The following is an 18,086-nucleotide window of genomic DNA, read 5'->3' on the forward strand; positions in this document are numbered from 1 at the left end:
TCATCTCTTGTCTGTTTGCTGATAGCCGTCCCAACAGGTGTGAGGTGACGTCTCGTGTGGTTTTGATTTGAATTTTCCTGGTGATTAGTGATGAGTGATGTTGAGCACTTTTTCATGCAACTGTCAGCCATTTGTGTGCCTTCTTTGGTACAATGACTATTCAGTTCCTCTGCCCATATTTTAATCATATTGTTTGTGGGTTTTGCTGACATTTGTGTGTTTACATGTATTGTTCATGAACAGTGATGGACCAGGGATGGTACCGTATGTATACACACGTGTGTACATCTATTTAAAACTTCTTTTTAGAATATGTGTAGGAATTATCTATCTGAAATACTGTTTACATAAATGTAAGCTTTATATATATGAGGACAATTTTTTGTTTGATGAAATAAATCAAATTGGATTAAGAAAAATTACCCAATAAAATAATATTCTGATACATGTTTCCACCTGTAATGCATTTTGAAAATATCTAGAATTTTTAAATAGCACAAACCTCAAACATTTTACCTGTTTAACTTTATAAGCTGTTATAGTTTCTATGTGGAAATTAGGAATATTTCTTTTGTGTCCCTCCTAAATAGTCTGTGGACTTTTTATCAGTTCTGTAACCAACATGTCTTGAGTTCAGTTCATGATGTGTTTGTTGTGTCTGTAAAAAAATTTCCAGGTTTTTCTCAACATAATCTCATGTGTAAGAAAAGTCTTATGTATCTCATGGTTTATTGAATATAATTTCTATATCAGGACTAACTTACTGTACTAGTTTTAGCTTTAGTTTAGTGATTCGGTCCATTTTCATCTGAGGCCTTCTCAATTTGTATAAAAAGTTTCAAGACAAGTTTGATCTAACAGCAGAAGGCTAAATATGAAAGCTTATTTTAAATATGCTGCTAGTCAGCACAGGTGTTAAAATGGAAATGAACCAGGTTTGGTAATTATTTGCTATTAGATTTTACAATCAAGATTTTGAGTTCATGAGCATAATCTAAGATCCCTTATTTTAACCACAAACTGATATATGTCTGTAGGAATTCTCAGAAATCTTAGTCCTGCCTTTTCAACCATATCTATTAAGTGGTGACTGCATCCTTGATTTCGATGCAGACCAAATGACCCTTTTCTGTTTTGTGTCCTCTCAAGATTTTGCTGAGAAAGACAGAGATAGATCATCTTGAATTGGATTTCCTGCTTCGGTTCCCAGTTGAACACACTTATCAGAGTCCTGTTGATTTCCTCACTAATCAGTCATGGAGTGCTATTAAGGTATGTTGGGGACATGATTTTTCAAAAAATTTCTACATCTTACTTCAAATCTCAGTTCTCTAAAATGTAGTTTTAAAAAATATAGGTGATATACACCATTTTAGTTGTAGATACATGCTGGGTTTAATTTTTTGAAGAACTTCCCATACTCTTTTCCATAGTGTCTACACCAATTTGCATGTCCACCAACTATATTCTGATTTCCCTTTTTTATTTGGAAGTAAAGGAACTTTTGATCTATTTATGGATGGGAAAGTTGTTAATAAATACGTATAATGTACAGGACCTTTGGTTAAAGTTGAGGAGTATAAGTGATCTTTTTTTCAGTTGACCTGAATCTAGTTTCTTCATTTGGTTTTTCTTTTTTATAGTATTTCTCTGCTTTTTCAAAAAGTTTTGTTAATTTATACAGCGGTATAGTCATGTATTATCATTGTAACATGTTTAAGCAGCACAACCCTAATTGTAAATCCTTATTCCATGTTTCTGTCAGATTCTATTACTAAAAGTTTATTCTCTGACTCTGGAATCCCTCAGAGATGCTCATCACGTGCTAAGCCTCGCCATACTCTTTTTTTTTTTTTCCCTGAAACAGGAACATTTCTCTGTATTGAAAATAACTATGTTTTTCCTTAGTTTTTTAGTATGTTTAGATTTTATTTTTAAATAGAATTTTTAATTAGATTATTACTCTAGAATCATAACTTCAGGTTCAGTTGTGTATCAGGGTCTCAGCAGAAAACAAATGGCAAATTCAAAGTATGATTTTTTTTTAAAGTTTAACAAAGAGTATGTTTTTCATTGTATAAGAAGAAAGATGAGGGGATCAGCCAGGGATGGGGAGGGGAAAGGGTGGGAAAGGAACAGTTAGTGAAACTACTGAGAAAGGAAGCTATGGGAGAGAGCCAACCTCTAGGAACTCTGGCATTCCATGAGGAAGCGGAGCCACTACTAAACATCATCACAGGAAAGCACTGGGGAAGAGGTGCCTTCGCCTCCTTTCACTAGCCCTCCAGCCTCTTGCCAGTGCTTCCTGTTGGTCAGACCCAACCAGGCAGAAAACCAGGACGCTTTGTTCAAGTCATCCTTCACGATCACCCCGTTTGCAGAGCAGGAAGGGTCCTGAGTAAATCTGAAGAGGCAATGAAGACTGTCCAGCACCTTACCTGCACAGGATCCAGTATATAGTCACACGTCTAATTTGTTTTGTTTTGTTTCAGGCCCTTCTTTCTTTCTTATTCTTTAATTTTTAGTTTATATTATAGATGAGTGACAGTGTTGTAGTTTTTTAGGTATGAAATAGATAATTGCCAAGGACCTCCTGCCTAGCCCAGGGAGCTCACCTCAACATTCACAGGCCTTTGTCTCAGACCCCAGGCTGCTCTACATTAGCTGCTGTTAGTCTCCTCTGCTCCCCTATTTTATCACAGGCGGTCGCCCTCATGGAAGAGTTTCGAGGCCTCGACCGAGATGTGGAAGGATCTGCCAAGCAGTGGAGGAAGTGGGCAGAATCCGAGTGTCCAGAAAGGGAAAAGTTACCACAAGAATGGAAGAAGAAAAGCTTAATACAGAAGCTGATTATTTTGAGAGCAATGCGCCCCGACAGAATGACATATGCTCTCAGGTGGGCATGGTTAGCTCTCACAGAAATTAACCTAGAGGAAGCTTGGTCTTAAAGCCTAGAAGTATCTGGTGGAGACTCAATGGTGGAGACATTATGGTTCATGTTAATGAAAAGTGATTCTGCCAACATTTTTATATTATAATCACTACTGTTGCCAAGATTTGCTAAGCACTGAACAGTATGCTAGGCTGTCAGCGGACTGAGCATATTCTTCCTGAAAACCTTAATTCTGAAATCAGTAGGGGAAACAGGAAGCTGATGGAAATATTCTAGGAAGAGAGCTGGCAGAGTTCAGAGGCCAGGAACTTGGATTATCCTAGTGTGATTCTCACTGTCTTTCACTTAGTGGCAGCACTTTGGCTCTGAAGATTTTGCACATCAAACAAAAAATGAATTCCTTTCATGGATTCACTTATAGTTCTATAACTCTGCAACCAGAGCAATTTAAAAGCAGAACCCTTGTCTGAATCTTGGTTTAAGTGTCCTTTTTTCTTTGCCCTTTTGGCTTCTCAGTGGTAATACGCTGCTTAATTCTAATTTGAATTCACCAGCCAGAGAATTCTCAAGTTCCTTCCCTATGGAGCTGCTTTTTCTTCAGTAGTATTCACTTGCCGCAGGTTTTTTCCTTTGCTTTGTCTTTTCAGCCAATTTTCCCTTTGCAGAAGCCTCTGTCGCACCCTACTTTACAAGTTAATTCTGCTTAGCAGTACTTACTTTCTGCTAAATCTGCTGCTGGCAAATAATCCCTGCTTAATTGAGCTTCCCTGTGTTAGAAACACCCCAAAAAGCATTTGTATATTCATGAGAAGCCCAACAGGCTGGAAAATTGCATGGTGGCAAATCTAATGAACTGTTCATAAGTAATGGGGGGTCTGGCAGGGGGTTTGGGGGGACACAAAGCCACATGCAGGCAGCTGATGATACTCAGGGGGGTCTCAGTAGCCCCCCAAAAAGAATGTAGGCCTCTGATTTTCATCGCTTCTAAAGCAGTGAGATTTCACTGAGACTGCATAGATCTAGTCAGATTCATACTGCCATTATTACAAGACATCATATGTTCTAAACAAGGCTGGCTGCCTTCCTGTGTCTGCAGTTTAAGCTGATTCAAGTTGTGACACTTTTCAGGGTCAAAAACACTGATCCTGTCTTTGGCATTATTTTTTTTACAGGAATTTCGTGGAGGAAAAACTGGGTGCCAAGTATGTAGAGAGGACCAGATTGGACTTGGTTAAAGCATTTGAGGAGAGCAGCCCCGCCACCCCCATATTCTTCATCCTCTCTCCAGGAGTAGATGCCCTCAAAGACCTGGAGATACTGGGTGAGTGGCCAGGAGGTGGCCATCCAGCCCTGACTCTTACCCAGTGCCAACCCAACCTTCCTTTCAGCTCACAGTTATCTCAGTTGGGTTTTTTTTTTTTCCCTTTCTCATCTGTTGGAGATTGAATCTATGGAAAATGTAAGGTTAATAACACTGTAGTCAGAAGAAATGTTTAAATGGAGCATTCCTCTGGTTGGCATAATGCAGGTTTCTTTTGTACAATTTTCTACCTTTTGACTAGATGAGGGCCAGAGGGCAATTTTCTCCATGCGCTTGTAATCTTGTGCCCCCTGTGACTAAATAATGGTCATTAGAGCAAGTCTATTCGACTGTGCTAGGCACTGTCGCTTTGTGTTTTCGATGACTATTCCCCACGGTCTGCATGGAGAACGCCGGGTTAATAGAGCTATGACCTGACTGTGCCGGATTCCAGCACGGCCTCGCAAGGTGAGAGCCTCCTGCATTTTACCAAATGAGCTGATCCGGTCAAAAAAATGATGTGATACCTACCACATGTTGCTCCTTTTTATGAGGACAGTGTTTTGCTACTCCTGTAAGAGTTTCTAAAGCTTAATAACAATGCTTGCCACCTATCAAAATGTCAAAAGCTTTATTATGATAAAACCAGAGGAACTAATTTCCATAGGCTTTGCTAATGCTTGCGAGGAGGCTGCCATTGACACTGAAAGCTTTAAATGATGCTGTTGAAACAACAGAGGTTTAGTTTGGATTCTTTAGGAAAGCGACCGAAGAGGCAATAGCGGTTGCCACGGGTGGTCGTCAGGTAACAGAACACGGGGCCTTTCTCACCCGCCTTGGTTCACTCTTCCGCTTGCTGTGTCATGCCCTCCCGCAGGCAAAAGACTGGGGTTTACCATCGACTCGGGAAAATTCCACAACGTGTCTTTAGGACAAGGGCAGGAGATGGTGGCAGAAACGGCCCTGGAGAAGGCTTCCAGAGAAGGACACTGGGTCATACTCCAAGTGAGTATCACGTTTTCAGGGGCAGCATGGGGAATGAGCACGATGGGCAGTGCAGAGCCACCCTGCCCAGTGGGCATGAGCCTTTCACATAACACATTGCCATCTGCAGAGTCCTGGGGGTTCCCTCAGCAGCAGACATACCTCCAAGGTGACAAGGAGCTCTGCTGACAAGAATACATACCATCTCTCGAGGGATTTTCTAGCCATTGTGGTTTAAATGTAAAATTATTTATCCATGACTGCAGTGGGCCTTCACTGCCACATGGGGCTTCCTCTAGTTGTGCTGAGCGGGGCCTGCTCTCTAGCTGTGGTGGCTTCTCTTGTTATGGAGAATGGGCTCTAGGTACACGGGCTTAGTTGTCCTGCAGCATATGACGTCTTCCCAAACCAGGAATCAAATCCATGTCCCCCACATCGGCAGGCAGATTCTTATCCACTAGACCACCAGGGAAATCCTAAAATTTAAAATACTAGAGGGAGCCCATTGTTCTCTTTATGCACATGTATCTGAAACACCCAGTAGGGCTGGAGGACAGACAGACAGACAGACAGAGTACCAACAGTGTTGTCATGACATCCCTCATTTGCATATAGCTTTAAAGTCGACAGAGCATTTTTTCATTTCTCGTTATCTCCTATGACTCTGACTCTGCCCCTAGGTTATTGTGTAGCATCCTCTTTGTAAATTAAAGGATTGAGGACTAGCCCCTTATCTTTTCCAGGGCTTAGATGTATGGCTCTGAGTCTGCCAGTCAGTGTTCTCTGGAGGGGTTTCTATGACTCGGGATTCTGGTGTCAACTGAAAACAAACCACACAGAGGAGGTATGAGTTCAGTTTTATTTGGGGACTCCACTGAGGACTGTAGCCCGGGAGACAGACTCTCAGCTCTGAGAAACTACACCAGAGACGTAGCGGGGAGAGGCCAGTGTGTATGTGGTCTTGGCAACCAAGCGCACGTCTCAGTAGAGGGTTGCTGCTAGTCACAAGGAGCAGATATCTCTGCTAATGATTTTAGTGATTTTCTAGGTATAAAAAGATACAAGAAATAGATTCATAAGTCATTTTCTCCTGAAAATATCTAACTGTGAAGGTCTGTTCTACCAGATTTTCCCGGAGTATAGAGTGCCTTATTCCCAACCTCCACCCTGAGCACTTTTCAGGTTGCGCTGAATGCCAGTGCTTGCAGTGGCTGATGATGTCATCCTTATAGAAAGAGATGGCAAGCAGCATTTTTTAGTTTGCACCAGCAAGAACCTAAGAACCCATGGAGGCCATTCCAGCTTCAGGCGGCACCTAGGGGCCAAGCAGACTCCATACAGCAGGGCATGCCAGCTGTCTTGGGGGATCTGGAAAGAGGCTTTTGATTTGGAGCACAAAGGTTCTCTTTTATATGCCAGACTCTCTATTAGGCAATTCATTCCTGGGATACATTATTGCTAATCATCACAGCAAAGCTGCAAGGGGAGGTATGGCCATCCCATTGTAAAGATAAGAAAATTGAGCCTCCGAGTAGTCTGGAGAGCCTCAGGGCCACGCAGTGGGAAAAGGACAGGGCCTGTTTGGCAGCGGACGATGTGTTTTCAGCTAGTCCACACTGCCACCTCATGTGGTCAGGACGCTGGCCTTCCCTAATGTCTCCAGTGTCTGGGGCTGATGCTGTTTCTATTTATGCTTAAAATAAAATTGGATTCACAAAGATGCTGCCCATTATCCACACAGAATATAACCTTCTGGGAGAGTAAAACCTACTGCTTAAACCATGAATCTTCATTATGGGGACTTGGGATGACGTGTCCCCTTCTGAGCCTCACAGAGTCAAATGGCTCACAGTGGAGGTTTTGTTTTTCTAAAACTAGCAGTTGTTGCTTGGACAGTTGTGTGGACCCTGGGGTCTTCCCACAGAAGAAAGAGTTCTTTCCAAATTCTCACATCCAGAGGCTCAGACTGGCATGAAACTGGGAGGGATGCAGCTATCTCCTAAGAGAAGACAGTACTCAAAGTAAAATGTTTCTGTCAGTTTTATGTCTGTGCTGAGCTACCAGTTGTCCCCTTCCCCCCCAAAAAAATGCAAGTAGTAAGTTTTCCCATTAAAAAAAAAAAAAAAAGCCTTGAAAGACTGCACTTTGTGAAGGGTCTCCTTTTGGATATCTATTCTAGACTTTTGTTCCTAGTGATAAGCCAGAAACTTAGAATGTAACTTTTTTGCTATTTTTCACCACACTCTGCAGTTCCCAAAGATTTATAGTATCCCTTTGATTGGCAGTTAAAAGAAGAGCAGGACTTCGAAGCATGACAAGACCAGCATAATCAGAACTTGTTATATTAATTGGATCTTACATTCAGTTTTGTTGGTGTGGGCAAAGGAAACGTATGCAAATATTAATAAGTTCTTATACAGACTCCACCATAGTTAATTACTACGATCAGAAATAGCCCCCCTCGGGATATTTAGGCAGCTAGGGTTTTGTCAGAAAACCCACACTCCACAGAAAACTATAACTAAGGTAGCAGGCTGGCTCTGTCTTTATCTCATGCACACCAGATGATCTGTGAATTAAAATAATGGAATTAAAAACCATTTTTCATGGGCAAAGTGGGTCATTTTCAAGATATGTGTATTGACTAAAAATGTTGCACAAACTGCTGCCCTTGGACAAATGGCCACAGGTATCTAGCCAGTCTCAAAGCTGGTATCCTCAAGAATGGTCCCCAGGCTGGATTCCAAAGTGTGACTGTATACAGTGATTGGTGTGCTTGGAGATTTTTCTGTTCCCTGACTCCAAAGTCACCACCTAGGGATATTTTTACATTTGTTTCACATAAACTTTCCAAGCAAGGCATTGTCATATTCCTTGAAGTAGAGAATTAGAACACATTTGAGCAGGCAAAACAGATTTTATTATAGATTTTGCTCCTGCTTACTTGTATGAGGGCACAGTTAGATGTGAGAAGCACTTTCCTTATCATCTAGTAGCAAGTAAGGGAGAAAACTTAGCCCTTACCTACTGTAGACGTTTTCTAGGGTTACCATACCAGAGTATCATGGATTGGATCATTTGAGCAACAGAAGTTTAATTTCTTATTGATCTAGGGGCTAGAAGTCTGAGATGAAGGTGTCAGCAGAGTTGGTTTTAACTGAGGTCTCCCTGTTTCTTGACATGGTCTTCCTTCTATGTGTGTCTGTCTATCTATCTAATCTCTTCTTCTTATAAGGACACCAGTCATGTTGGATTAAGGTCCACTTTAATGTCTGCTGTGCTTAGTTGCTCAGTCGTGTCCGTCTTCTTGAAAACCCATGGACTGTTGCCTGCCAGGCTCCTCTGTCCATGGGGATTCCCCAGGCAACAATACTGCAGTGGGTTGGCATACTCTACTCTTTAATGACTGCATTTAGCCTTAATTTCCTCTTTTAAGAACCTGTTCCAAATATAGCTGCATTCTGAGGAGCTGAGGGCTCAGTTTAGTTCAGTCGCTCAGTCGTGTCCGACTCTTTGTAACCCCATGAACTGCAGCACGCCAGGCCTCCCTGTCCATCACCAACTCCCGGAGCCTACCCAAACCCATGTCCATTGAGTCGGTGATGCCATCCAGCCATCTCATCCTCTGTCTTCCTCTTCTCCTCCTGCCCTCAATATTTCCCAGCATCAGGGTCTTTTCAAATGAGTCAGCTCTTCACATCAGGTGGCCAAAGTATTGGAGTTTCAGCTTCAACATCAATCCTTCCAATGAACACCCAGGACTTGATCTCCTTTAGGACGGACTGGTTGGATCTCCTTGCAGTCCAAGGGGCTCTCAAGAGTCTTCTCCAACACCACAGTTCAAAAGCATCAGTTCTTCGGTGCTCAGCCTTCTTCACAGTCCAGCTCTCACATCCATACACGACCACTGGAAAAACCATAGCCTTGACTAGACAGGCCTTTGTTGACAAAGTAATGTTTCTGCTTTTTAATATGCTGTCTAGGTTGGTCATAACTCTCCTTCCAAGGAGTAAGCGTCTTTTAATTTCATGGCTACAATCACCATCTGCAGTGATTTTGGAGCCCCTGAAAATAAAGTCAGCCACTATTTCCACTGTTTCCCCATCTATTTGCCATGAAGTGATGGGACCAGAGGCCGTGATCATTGTTTTCTGAATGTTGAGCTTTAAGCCAACTTTTTCACTCTCCACTTTCACTTTCATCAAGAGGCTTTTTAGTTCCTCTTCACTTTCTGCCATAAGGGTGGTGTCATCTGCATATCTGAGGTTATTGAAATTTCTACTGGCAGTCTTGATCCCAGCTTGTGCTTCTTCCAGCCCAGCGTTTGTCATGATGTACTCTGCATATAAGTAAAATAAGCAGGGTGACAATATATAGCCTTGACGTACTCCTTTTCCTATTTGGAACCAGTCTGTTGTTCCATTTCCAGTTCTAACTGTTGCTTCCTGACCTGCAAACAGATTTCTCAAGAGGTAGGTCTGGTGGTCTGGTATTCCTATCTGTTTCAGAATTTTCCACAGTTTATTGTGATCCACACAGTCAAAGGCTTTGGCATAGTCAATAAAGCAGAAAAAGATGTTTTTTCCAGAACTCTCTCGCTTTTTTACTGAGGGTTAGGACTCAATATATTGACTTCAATGGACATGATTCAGGCCTTAACACCTTTCATTGTTCAGTATTCTCCCAGGGGAGAAAGCCTAATAACGTCAACCACTGGATTGGCGTAGGTATTTTTACAACAAGACTGTTTTGAATAAAGATATCTACATTACTGTTCCTGTTATCAAATTCCGATTTGGCCACTTGCTGCTCCAAAAGCCAATACTGGAGAGGCAAGTGCTGGTGGGAACAGAAAGATTTCCAGATTCAGAAATCTGGCAATCTGGGGAGAAGGCAGACTCAGCTCCCAGAACCAACTCCAAAGGTTCAGCTCAGCGATGAAAGGTTTTAAAGGGAAAGGAAAAAGTAATCTCATTTCATCATTGAGGTAGGAGGGTCAGATCTATTGCCATCCCCCTTTGTAAGCTTCCCTCAAAGCTCAGTCAGTAGAGAATCTGCCTGCAATGCAGGAGACCCGGGTTCACTTTCTGGGTCAGGAAGATCCCCTGGAGAAGGAAATGGCAACCCAGTCCAGTATTCTTGCCTGGAGAATCCCATGGACAGAGGAGCCTGGCAGGCTACAGCCCATGGGGTCGCAAGAGTTGGACACCACTTAGCTACTGAACCACCACCACCACTGCACGCAGGCTTGTTAGCACCTTGTGATCATTCTTCAGATGTTATTGTTCACACAGTCTGCTCACCTGATTACTAAATGGGAGGATGGGGAAAAGATCTAGTCATCTGTTAATTACTTACTCTCCATTTCTGCTTCTTTAATCTAAGGGAAGAATCAACAGGTTAGGTACGGCATTGTGTGACCAAAAGATGTGAGAGGTGTGCTAGGACCAGAGATGAGTAGAACATGGGGGCACCTAGGTCAAGGTTAGCTACGATATAGCTTTGCTAATGTGACAAGACAGGAGGGTATCCTGCAGAGAGCTGCTTCCTGCAACAGAGCTGCCTGCAAAACAGATGCCTCCATTCCCTTCCCTGTTTGCCATTATTCTATTTCTTTAGCCATTATAATTGTAAATGTGTTTCTTTGTTGGAAATAATGATGTATTCCTGGGGACGATGTTTTCAGTCACTATAGCAAGGACTTCTCCAAAGCCAGAGATTATGTGAGATATCTTTATACATCTCTCAGCACCAACAACCAAGCCGAAATGGTGAGTGTTTAGAATGGAAGGAGCCTATTTGTAAATTGTAAAACTGAAAATCAAAGAGTGATGGTGGTGACATTTGTTTCTTATCCGATTTCTGACAGCCCTGGGGTTTAAGTTAAATAATGTTAGGAACACACAACGCATCTTAACAAAGAGTGATTGCTTGCTTTCTCAGCTGGTCTTTCATCCCTCATTTCCATGTTAGAGTTCATACACCAATGAGTAGGAGTTGGAGTGGAGGAGATTTCCATCAGTAATAATAAAGTGGCTGATCAGGTGTATTTCTGGCCCTTAGTGCTTACACTTGGTCAAACTAACCCAGATTAGTCTCAGTTTTTGAGTTTGAACTGTAACAAAGCAAAGTATCAAGACCTCTATCTCAGAAGTGATTGGTGGGTGTTAAAAGTGGGTGTGTGTGTTGGAAGGAGATTTTGGTTTACAAAGACAACCTGTAGTGATTTGGAGCACTTAATGTGTTCAGTGCTCAGTTCTGCTGTGGTCTTTTCTTCCCCCTAACGTGTTAATAAAGGAAACTTTAAATCATGGTTCTCTGTGTTTTCAAGACATTTCTGTAAAGGAAAATGTTGTAATTTGTAATTTAAGTAACGTACTTCAGTATTTCACAGCAGTCATAAACCGTGCTCTTTTGCAGAATGTCCATTTGGTAGCCAAGTGGCTGAGAACCTTGGAGAAACTGCTTGAAAGACTCAGCCGGGGAAGCCACCGAGATTACCGGGTTGTCATGAGTGCTGAGTCTGCACCTACACCCAGCGAGCATGTCATCCCTCAGGGGCTTCTGGAAGATTCCATCAAGATCACTAACGAGCCCCCCACAGGAATGCTGGCCAATTTGCATGCTGCTCTCTACAACTTTGATCAGGTAAGAAAGCACAAGCCCAAAGCCAGGGTCTTCTCACAAGACTGTGAGACCTAAGACCACAGCCATATATATAAAGAGAATGAATAGTCATGTGCCTTTTTGAGAAACTTGCTTATTGAAAACAAGCATGGCAGACTAGTATTTCTAACCACAGAAAGAGGAAAAGCCATTGCTCTTATTGATGTTGTTGAGAAGGATGATGACGACGATGACATAGCGAGTTTTGGTATAATGTTTAATATTCTTAGGTATGATTTTGATATCAGTAAATTTAAAGCCCTTATTTTTAGATTATATCCATACTGCCTTCAAATTTACATTTTCACCTCCTTTCAAAATAAAACAAATTCATACGTTTATAAATGATAATTCTATTACCATTAGTCTCTTTGTTCAGATGACCACATCTGTCTCTGCTATAATCAAGTCCGTCAGTTTCCTTGTTGCTATTTCTGTGAGCTCCCATTCCTTCCTCTAATTTCTTGGAAATCCTCAGTAAAAAACATTCTTATTAGGAGAAGTAGAATAAGCCCTAAAGAGAAAACACATATAATTTGGTGATAAGTATTCAGCCTCCTGTTAGAAACAGTATTACACTCTGAAAATATGCCTACATGCTTATTAACTTTTTATCTAGTACCCTCTGGACCAATACCCAAATGAACATTTAAAGGCATTGAAATAATTGGCCACCTAAGAATATAGTTTTGAAGAATACAGTTAATTGCCTAATCCAATAATTGAGTAGTTTGTAGCCTCTTTACATGATGGGCTATATAAACAAAAGGCACTCAGAAACTCTTGTTGAATCTGCTACATATTTGAATTATCCTTTTGTGTGAACTAAGGCAGGCATGTGTCTTATTATCCCTTGACTTATGTCATAATTCCTGCCATTTATGACATTCCTGAGCTTTTTCCCAAAGTAAGAGACAAAGGAGTAGTTTGACATATTCAAATAGGATTTATCCAACTCCCCAGAACAGCTGTCTTTGTTTGTAAAAGTAAGCATTTCATGAACATATAGGCTGCAGTCCAGTTGCCCTTCAGCTTTTTTTTTTTTTTTTTGGTAAGCACCACTCTGATAATCAGGTAAAACTACAGACCCTCTCCCCAGGGAAATGTACATTGTTGCATCCAGTCACAGGAATGTTCAGATCCCCAGAGCCTGTGCCTGAATTCCTTCTCCAGTGAGAACAGCATGTTCTATTTGTGAAAGTATCAGTTCTTTTGACTGCTCCTTGAAAAACCACTTATATTAACTGAAGATTTCATTTATTGGAGAGACTTTTAAGAACTTTAAGGGACAATATTTCTTATCTACTGGAAAGGCTCCTCTGAAGTATTAAGACTAAATATAGGCATAAGTAGTGAAAGCAAAGATAATCAATGTGATTCACTAAATAAACTTTGCATCAAATCTACCCAAAACCACCCAAATAAATATTCTAAACAATATCTAAAACTTTTTAAAGAGGTTTTTATGAAATGCTGAATTGTTGTCATGTTAGAAAAAATGTAGTTTTTGTTCAGATTATATATTTAAAGGGTAGTAGTCTGTGGAGAAGGAAATGGCAACCCACTCCAGCGTTCTTGCCTGGAGAATCCCAGGGACAAGGGGAGCCTGGTGGGCTGCCATCTCTGGGGTCGCACAGAGTTGGACACGACTGAAGCGACTTAGCAGCAGCAGCAGCAGCAGCAGCCAGTGCTCCCTGGCTATCTGTGTATAGATTCCTAGCATTGTTTATCAGTTAGAATTATGGCTGGCTATTTATGAAGGAAGTACAAAACAACAGTGGCCTAAACAAGGTTATAAAAGGTATTTGTATCACATGAGGATTCGGGAGCCAGGTCATCCAGAGCGCCTCTGTGTCACCACAGAGTTGCCATCAGCCCAGCGTGCTTACCATGTTTCTAGGATGGGCTTGCCTTGGTCCCAGGTGGCAGTGAGAGAGGCAGTTCCCATATCTGTGTTCCCGAAAGTAGGATGAAAGAAGGGACAGAGAAGATGATGAAGGGAACGTGTTTGTTTTCTTGTAAATATGCATTCTTCGAGATAGTACACACTACTTCTTTCAACTCATTGGTCAGACTTATTCACACTGCATTACCTAGCTGCAAGAGAGGCGGGAAAAGTAAATCTATCTTGGACAGCTAAAAGTCAGCATGAAGGCACTTTAGGGCTGGCAGTTAGTGGTGTCCATCATAGACACCTCCTCTCCGAAGCGTACCGTCCTGGATGTGTATGTTGTGGCTGTCATCCTATCTGCTAAAGCTTGTGACAGAGGATGCTAACCACCCTCTACCTAGGTTCCCCTTTGGGTGAGCTGAATGAGTCCTAGTGGCTCCTGTTGCCTGGGTGTCCTTAGATGAGAAAGGCACCCAAGGAATCTAAACACATTAACTGTTCTTTTTGGATAGTTATGTTTTATATGCTTTGATTTTCAAATCAAATATAATCTGTATTCTTAATCTTCTCCCCAAATCAGAATATATCCTCAAATCTTGACATGTGTACTCATAGTGAACAAAGTTCATTTAGTATTGGTCCTTTACTACCTTGAACATTCTAGAATATGTAAGTATAATTACCGAGTGATGATTATTTACATGTATATATGTAAAGAACCATATCTTTAGGATGCCACCTACTTCCTCCTCTTCTGGCTCAATAGCACTGCCTGTTGGAGATGTCATAAATGCTTGAGCTCCTTTCATCTGCAGATAACCAGATTTTTAAAGTAAAAATGTAAATTTCTTTTTCTGTAAGATTTGCAGTAGAATCAAATAATTGGTAATTGTGCATATTAAATTGGTATCTGTGTGCATACTTATGTGTGAGTGCCTGTCTCTCTTTACAATGTCACTTGTGTATTTCCTGATGTGAACACTTGATCACTTGTCCTGGAATGTGGAATCTTAGGTAGACTTGTACTTAAGCCCAATTCATATTTTCTCCTGACATCATTTATGTTATCAGAGCATAGTGAATTGGGCATTGACTTGTGATTTTCTTTAGCACTGAGGCTAAAACTAGGCTATATAGAGTATAAGTGAAAAGTGAAGTCGCTCAGTTGTGTCCAACTCTTTGCGACCCCATGGACTATAGCCTACCAGGCTTCTCTGTCCATGGGATTTTCCAGGCAAGGGTACTGGAGTGGGTTGCCATTTCCTTCTCCGTATGGAGTAGAGATGGAAATAATGTACTGACTATAGTACTTTGGGTTTTCTGGGGACTATATGTAATTCATGGAGGAGTTAGGTGAGTAGTTAGATATTCCTTAAGTAAAATCATGTCACTTCTATTTGGTCTAGAAATTTCTTACTTTTAAAAGCAATGAATTTTTATATCCTTCAACATTGAAAATGTTAGTCACTCAGTCATATCCAACTCTTTGCAACCCCATAGACTGTAGCCTGCCAGGGTGCTCTGTCCATGGGATTTCCCAGACAAGAATATTGGAGTGAGTTGCCATTTCTTTCTCCAGAGGATCTTCCCAGCTCAGGGATCAAACCCATATTTCCTACGTCTCCTTCATTGGCAGGCAGATTCTTTACTGTCAACATTAATTCCAATTATATGATTTCTCTCCTTTCACAAGCTTGCCTTTTACTTGATGTATAGTGGAAAAATTATTTGTAATGGTCATATACTTTCAAGTCCCACAGATATCCTAGAAATGACCTAGTGATTTAGTTGGGCCTGTACTGTCTGTGGCCTGGGCAATTCTAGAACTGTATTTGGTGATAACCCAGGATTCTGATGAAAGCAATACGGAAAGGAACTAAAAAACTCTTCTAGTCCTGGACCAAGAGAACAAATTTAGGCTGGGTTTAGACTTTTACTGAAAGGCCCTAGGAGGCCAGATCTGAACTCCCACCCAGAACAGGCTAAAAAGATTTTGTAGATGCCCACATTGTCTGATCCATTTAAATGTCTAGACTGTGTGTAATCTGACCATTTTAAAGGATAGAAGGTGCTGATATGGCCTCATCATCCTCTGCTGCCCAACATCAGCTGAAGGGATAGTCTTCAACTTTTCCTCATTTGCCTCACAGAACTAAGAATGGCTCAGTACTACCTTTAAGCCACAGACAACTATTTTTCACCTTTTAACTGAATGGCTTTGGGGGCCAGAACCGTATCAGTGTAGCATGCCAGGTTTCCCTCTGCATTTTCAAAAAATATCTTACACATCTACTATACAGGGCATATGTTTTCCACTCTTCTATATACTAGTCTATCATCCCAACAATGAATTTTATTTCCAGTTCATTGGAAGAAAACCAGTTGTCATGGTGGTGGTTACATTAGTTGTATTAGTCTGTATTAGTCAAGGGGCAATACAGAATTACAGTGACTCAAAGAAGATAATTTCTTGTTGCTGTTCAGTCGCTCAGTCGTGTCTGACTCTTTCTGACCCCATGGACTGTAACGCGCCAGGCTTCCCTGTCCTTCACCATCTCCCACAGTTTGTTCAGTCTCAGTCCATTGAGTCAGTGATGCCATCCAACCATCTCGTCCTCTGTCGTCCCTTTCTCCTCCTGCCTTCAATCTTTCCCAGCATCAGGGTCTTTTCCAATGAGTAGACTCTTTGCATCAGGTGGCTAAAGTATTGGAGCTTCAGCATCAGTCCTTCTAATGAATATTCAGGACTGATTTCCTTTAGGATTGGCTGATTTGATCTCCTTGCGGTTCAGGGGATTCTCAAGAGTCTTCTCCAACACCACAGTTCAAAAGTATCAATTCTTCAGCGCTCAGCCTTCTTTATGGTCCAACTTAATTTCTGTTGCACATAAGTGGCATCTCTGGTCTGAGAAATCAACCACACACCCAAGCTGGTTGGTGCCTCTGCCATATACCTAACTCATGGCTTCCAAGTCATCCAATCAGTGTCGTTTCTAGATCACAGGAAGGGGGAAGAATGACAAGCAGAGCAAGCAATTTCCTTTTAAGAAGTGATATGAAAGTTGCACACATCACTTCTGCTCAAATTCTGTTGGAAAAGACCTTGGCATGTGGCACATCCAGCTTCAGGAGAGGCTGGGAAGTGACTTTGCGATGAGTGGCCGTGTGCTCAGATCATCTGTAGTACCGTGGCACTGGGAGGAATGAAGGGCTGGCATTCACTTATATTCTGTTACACTGATGAAATCAAGATGATGGCCTTTTGTCATCCAGATTGTACAAGGAAATTTTTGCGGGGGAAAAAGACGTCACGCAGTATTACCACTGGTCAGAATGAATGGTCTCATTCTCTAGAGGAACAAAGGTATAACTGAAGCAAAATAAAACCATTCCTCTTAAATTAACACATTAGCAAGTGCCAAACAGTCTCCTCCTATGCTCTCCCAGCTTAAAGCTGCATGTCACCACTGTCCTAGGTCTCTCTCAGAGTCCTCTGCAGGATAATTGAAGCCTCACACCCTTGCCCTTGGAACCCATACAGGCAGATGACCACTCCTTTTTTCTTTCCTCCCAGGACACACTCGAAGTGTGCTCCAAGGAGCAGGAGTTTAAAAGCATCCTCTTCTCTCTGTGCTACTTCCATGCCTGTGTTGCCGGGAGGCTGAGGTTTGGCCCCCAGGGCTGGAGCCGCCGCTACCCGTTCAGCCCCGGGGACCTCACCATCTGCGCCAACGTCCTCTACAACTACTTAGAGGCAAACCCTAACGTAAGTGTCCATGGTCGGATAACCTCTGCGGGGAGTGTGCTAAAGCTGTCAGTCTTTGGGCACTGTCAAAATGGACCATAATTTCTCTTTTGAAACTATTATTGAAATAGCTGACACTATATATGCATCTTCTGCCCAGTGTGAAAATAAACCGGATCAAAGGTTTTACAACAGTGGATGCTCGAACTTGAGAAGATAGGTCAAACCAGTTCTACATCAGCAGCTTAGTTCCAAAAAAAAAAAAAAAAAGTGTCCTTCATTATGTTAACAAAAACAGTGGTTTACATGTGCATATATGCCAGATTCATTAGGCAGGTAATGAAGCATTTGCACAAATGTAATTACGTACAGCAATTCTGACAGTTCATAACACTGCATTAATAATCACTACAATTAGTTCTGATGATGGAAGCAATTTACAGCACGTCACATGTATAAATAATGGTGCATTTCCTGCATATGTCATTATTATGTATTGAGGATGCCACCTTGTTGTGACTTTCTCAGTAATGTTCCCCTTGATTTGAAGTTAAAGGTAGATGAATGATTTTATTCTGCAGCGAAAATGTGTTCTACAGATGGGAAT

The 18,086-nt window shown here is 41.7% G+C and overlaps 1 protein-coding gene across 2 annotated transcripts in view; it reads left to right on the forward strand.

The window, feature by feature from the left end:
* The window catches only part of DNAH11 (dynein axonemal heavy chain 11), a 357,148-nt gene that overhangs the window by 315,785 nt on the left and 23,277 nt on the right, over window positions 1–18,086 (forward strand). For both annotated transcript variants that reach the window (XM_069587639.1, XM_069587640.1), the window contains 6 exons: window positions 1,150–1,272; window positions 2,703–2,896; window positions 4,066–4,214; window positions 5,071–5,198; window positions 11,598–11,825; window positions 17,309–17,500. In XM_069587639.1, the coding sequence (XP_069443740.1) occupies window positions 1,150–1,272; window positions 2,703–2,896; window positions 4,066–4,214; window positions 5,071–5,198; window positions 11,598–11,825; window positions 17,309–17,500 (1,014 nt within the window). The remainder of the gene's footprint in view (window positions 1–1,149; window positions 1,273–2,702; window positions 2,897–4,065; window positions 4,215–5,070; window positions 5,199–11,597; window positions 11,826–17,308; window positions 17,501–18,086) is intronic.

Source organism: Ovis canadensis, chromosome 4 (genome assembly GCF_042477335.2).
Source record: "Ovis canadensis isolate MfBH-ARS-UI-01 breed Bighorn chromosome 4, ARS-UI_OviCan_v2, whole genome shotgun sequence".
Classification (NCBI taxonomy): domain Eukaryota; kingdom Metazoa; phylum Chordata; class Mammalia; order Artiodactyla; family Bovidae; genus Ovis; species Ovis canadensis.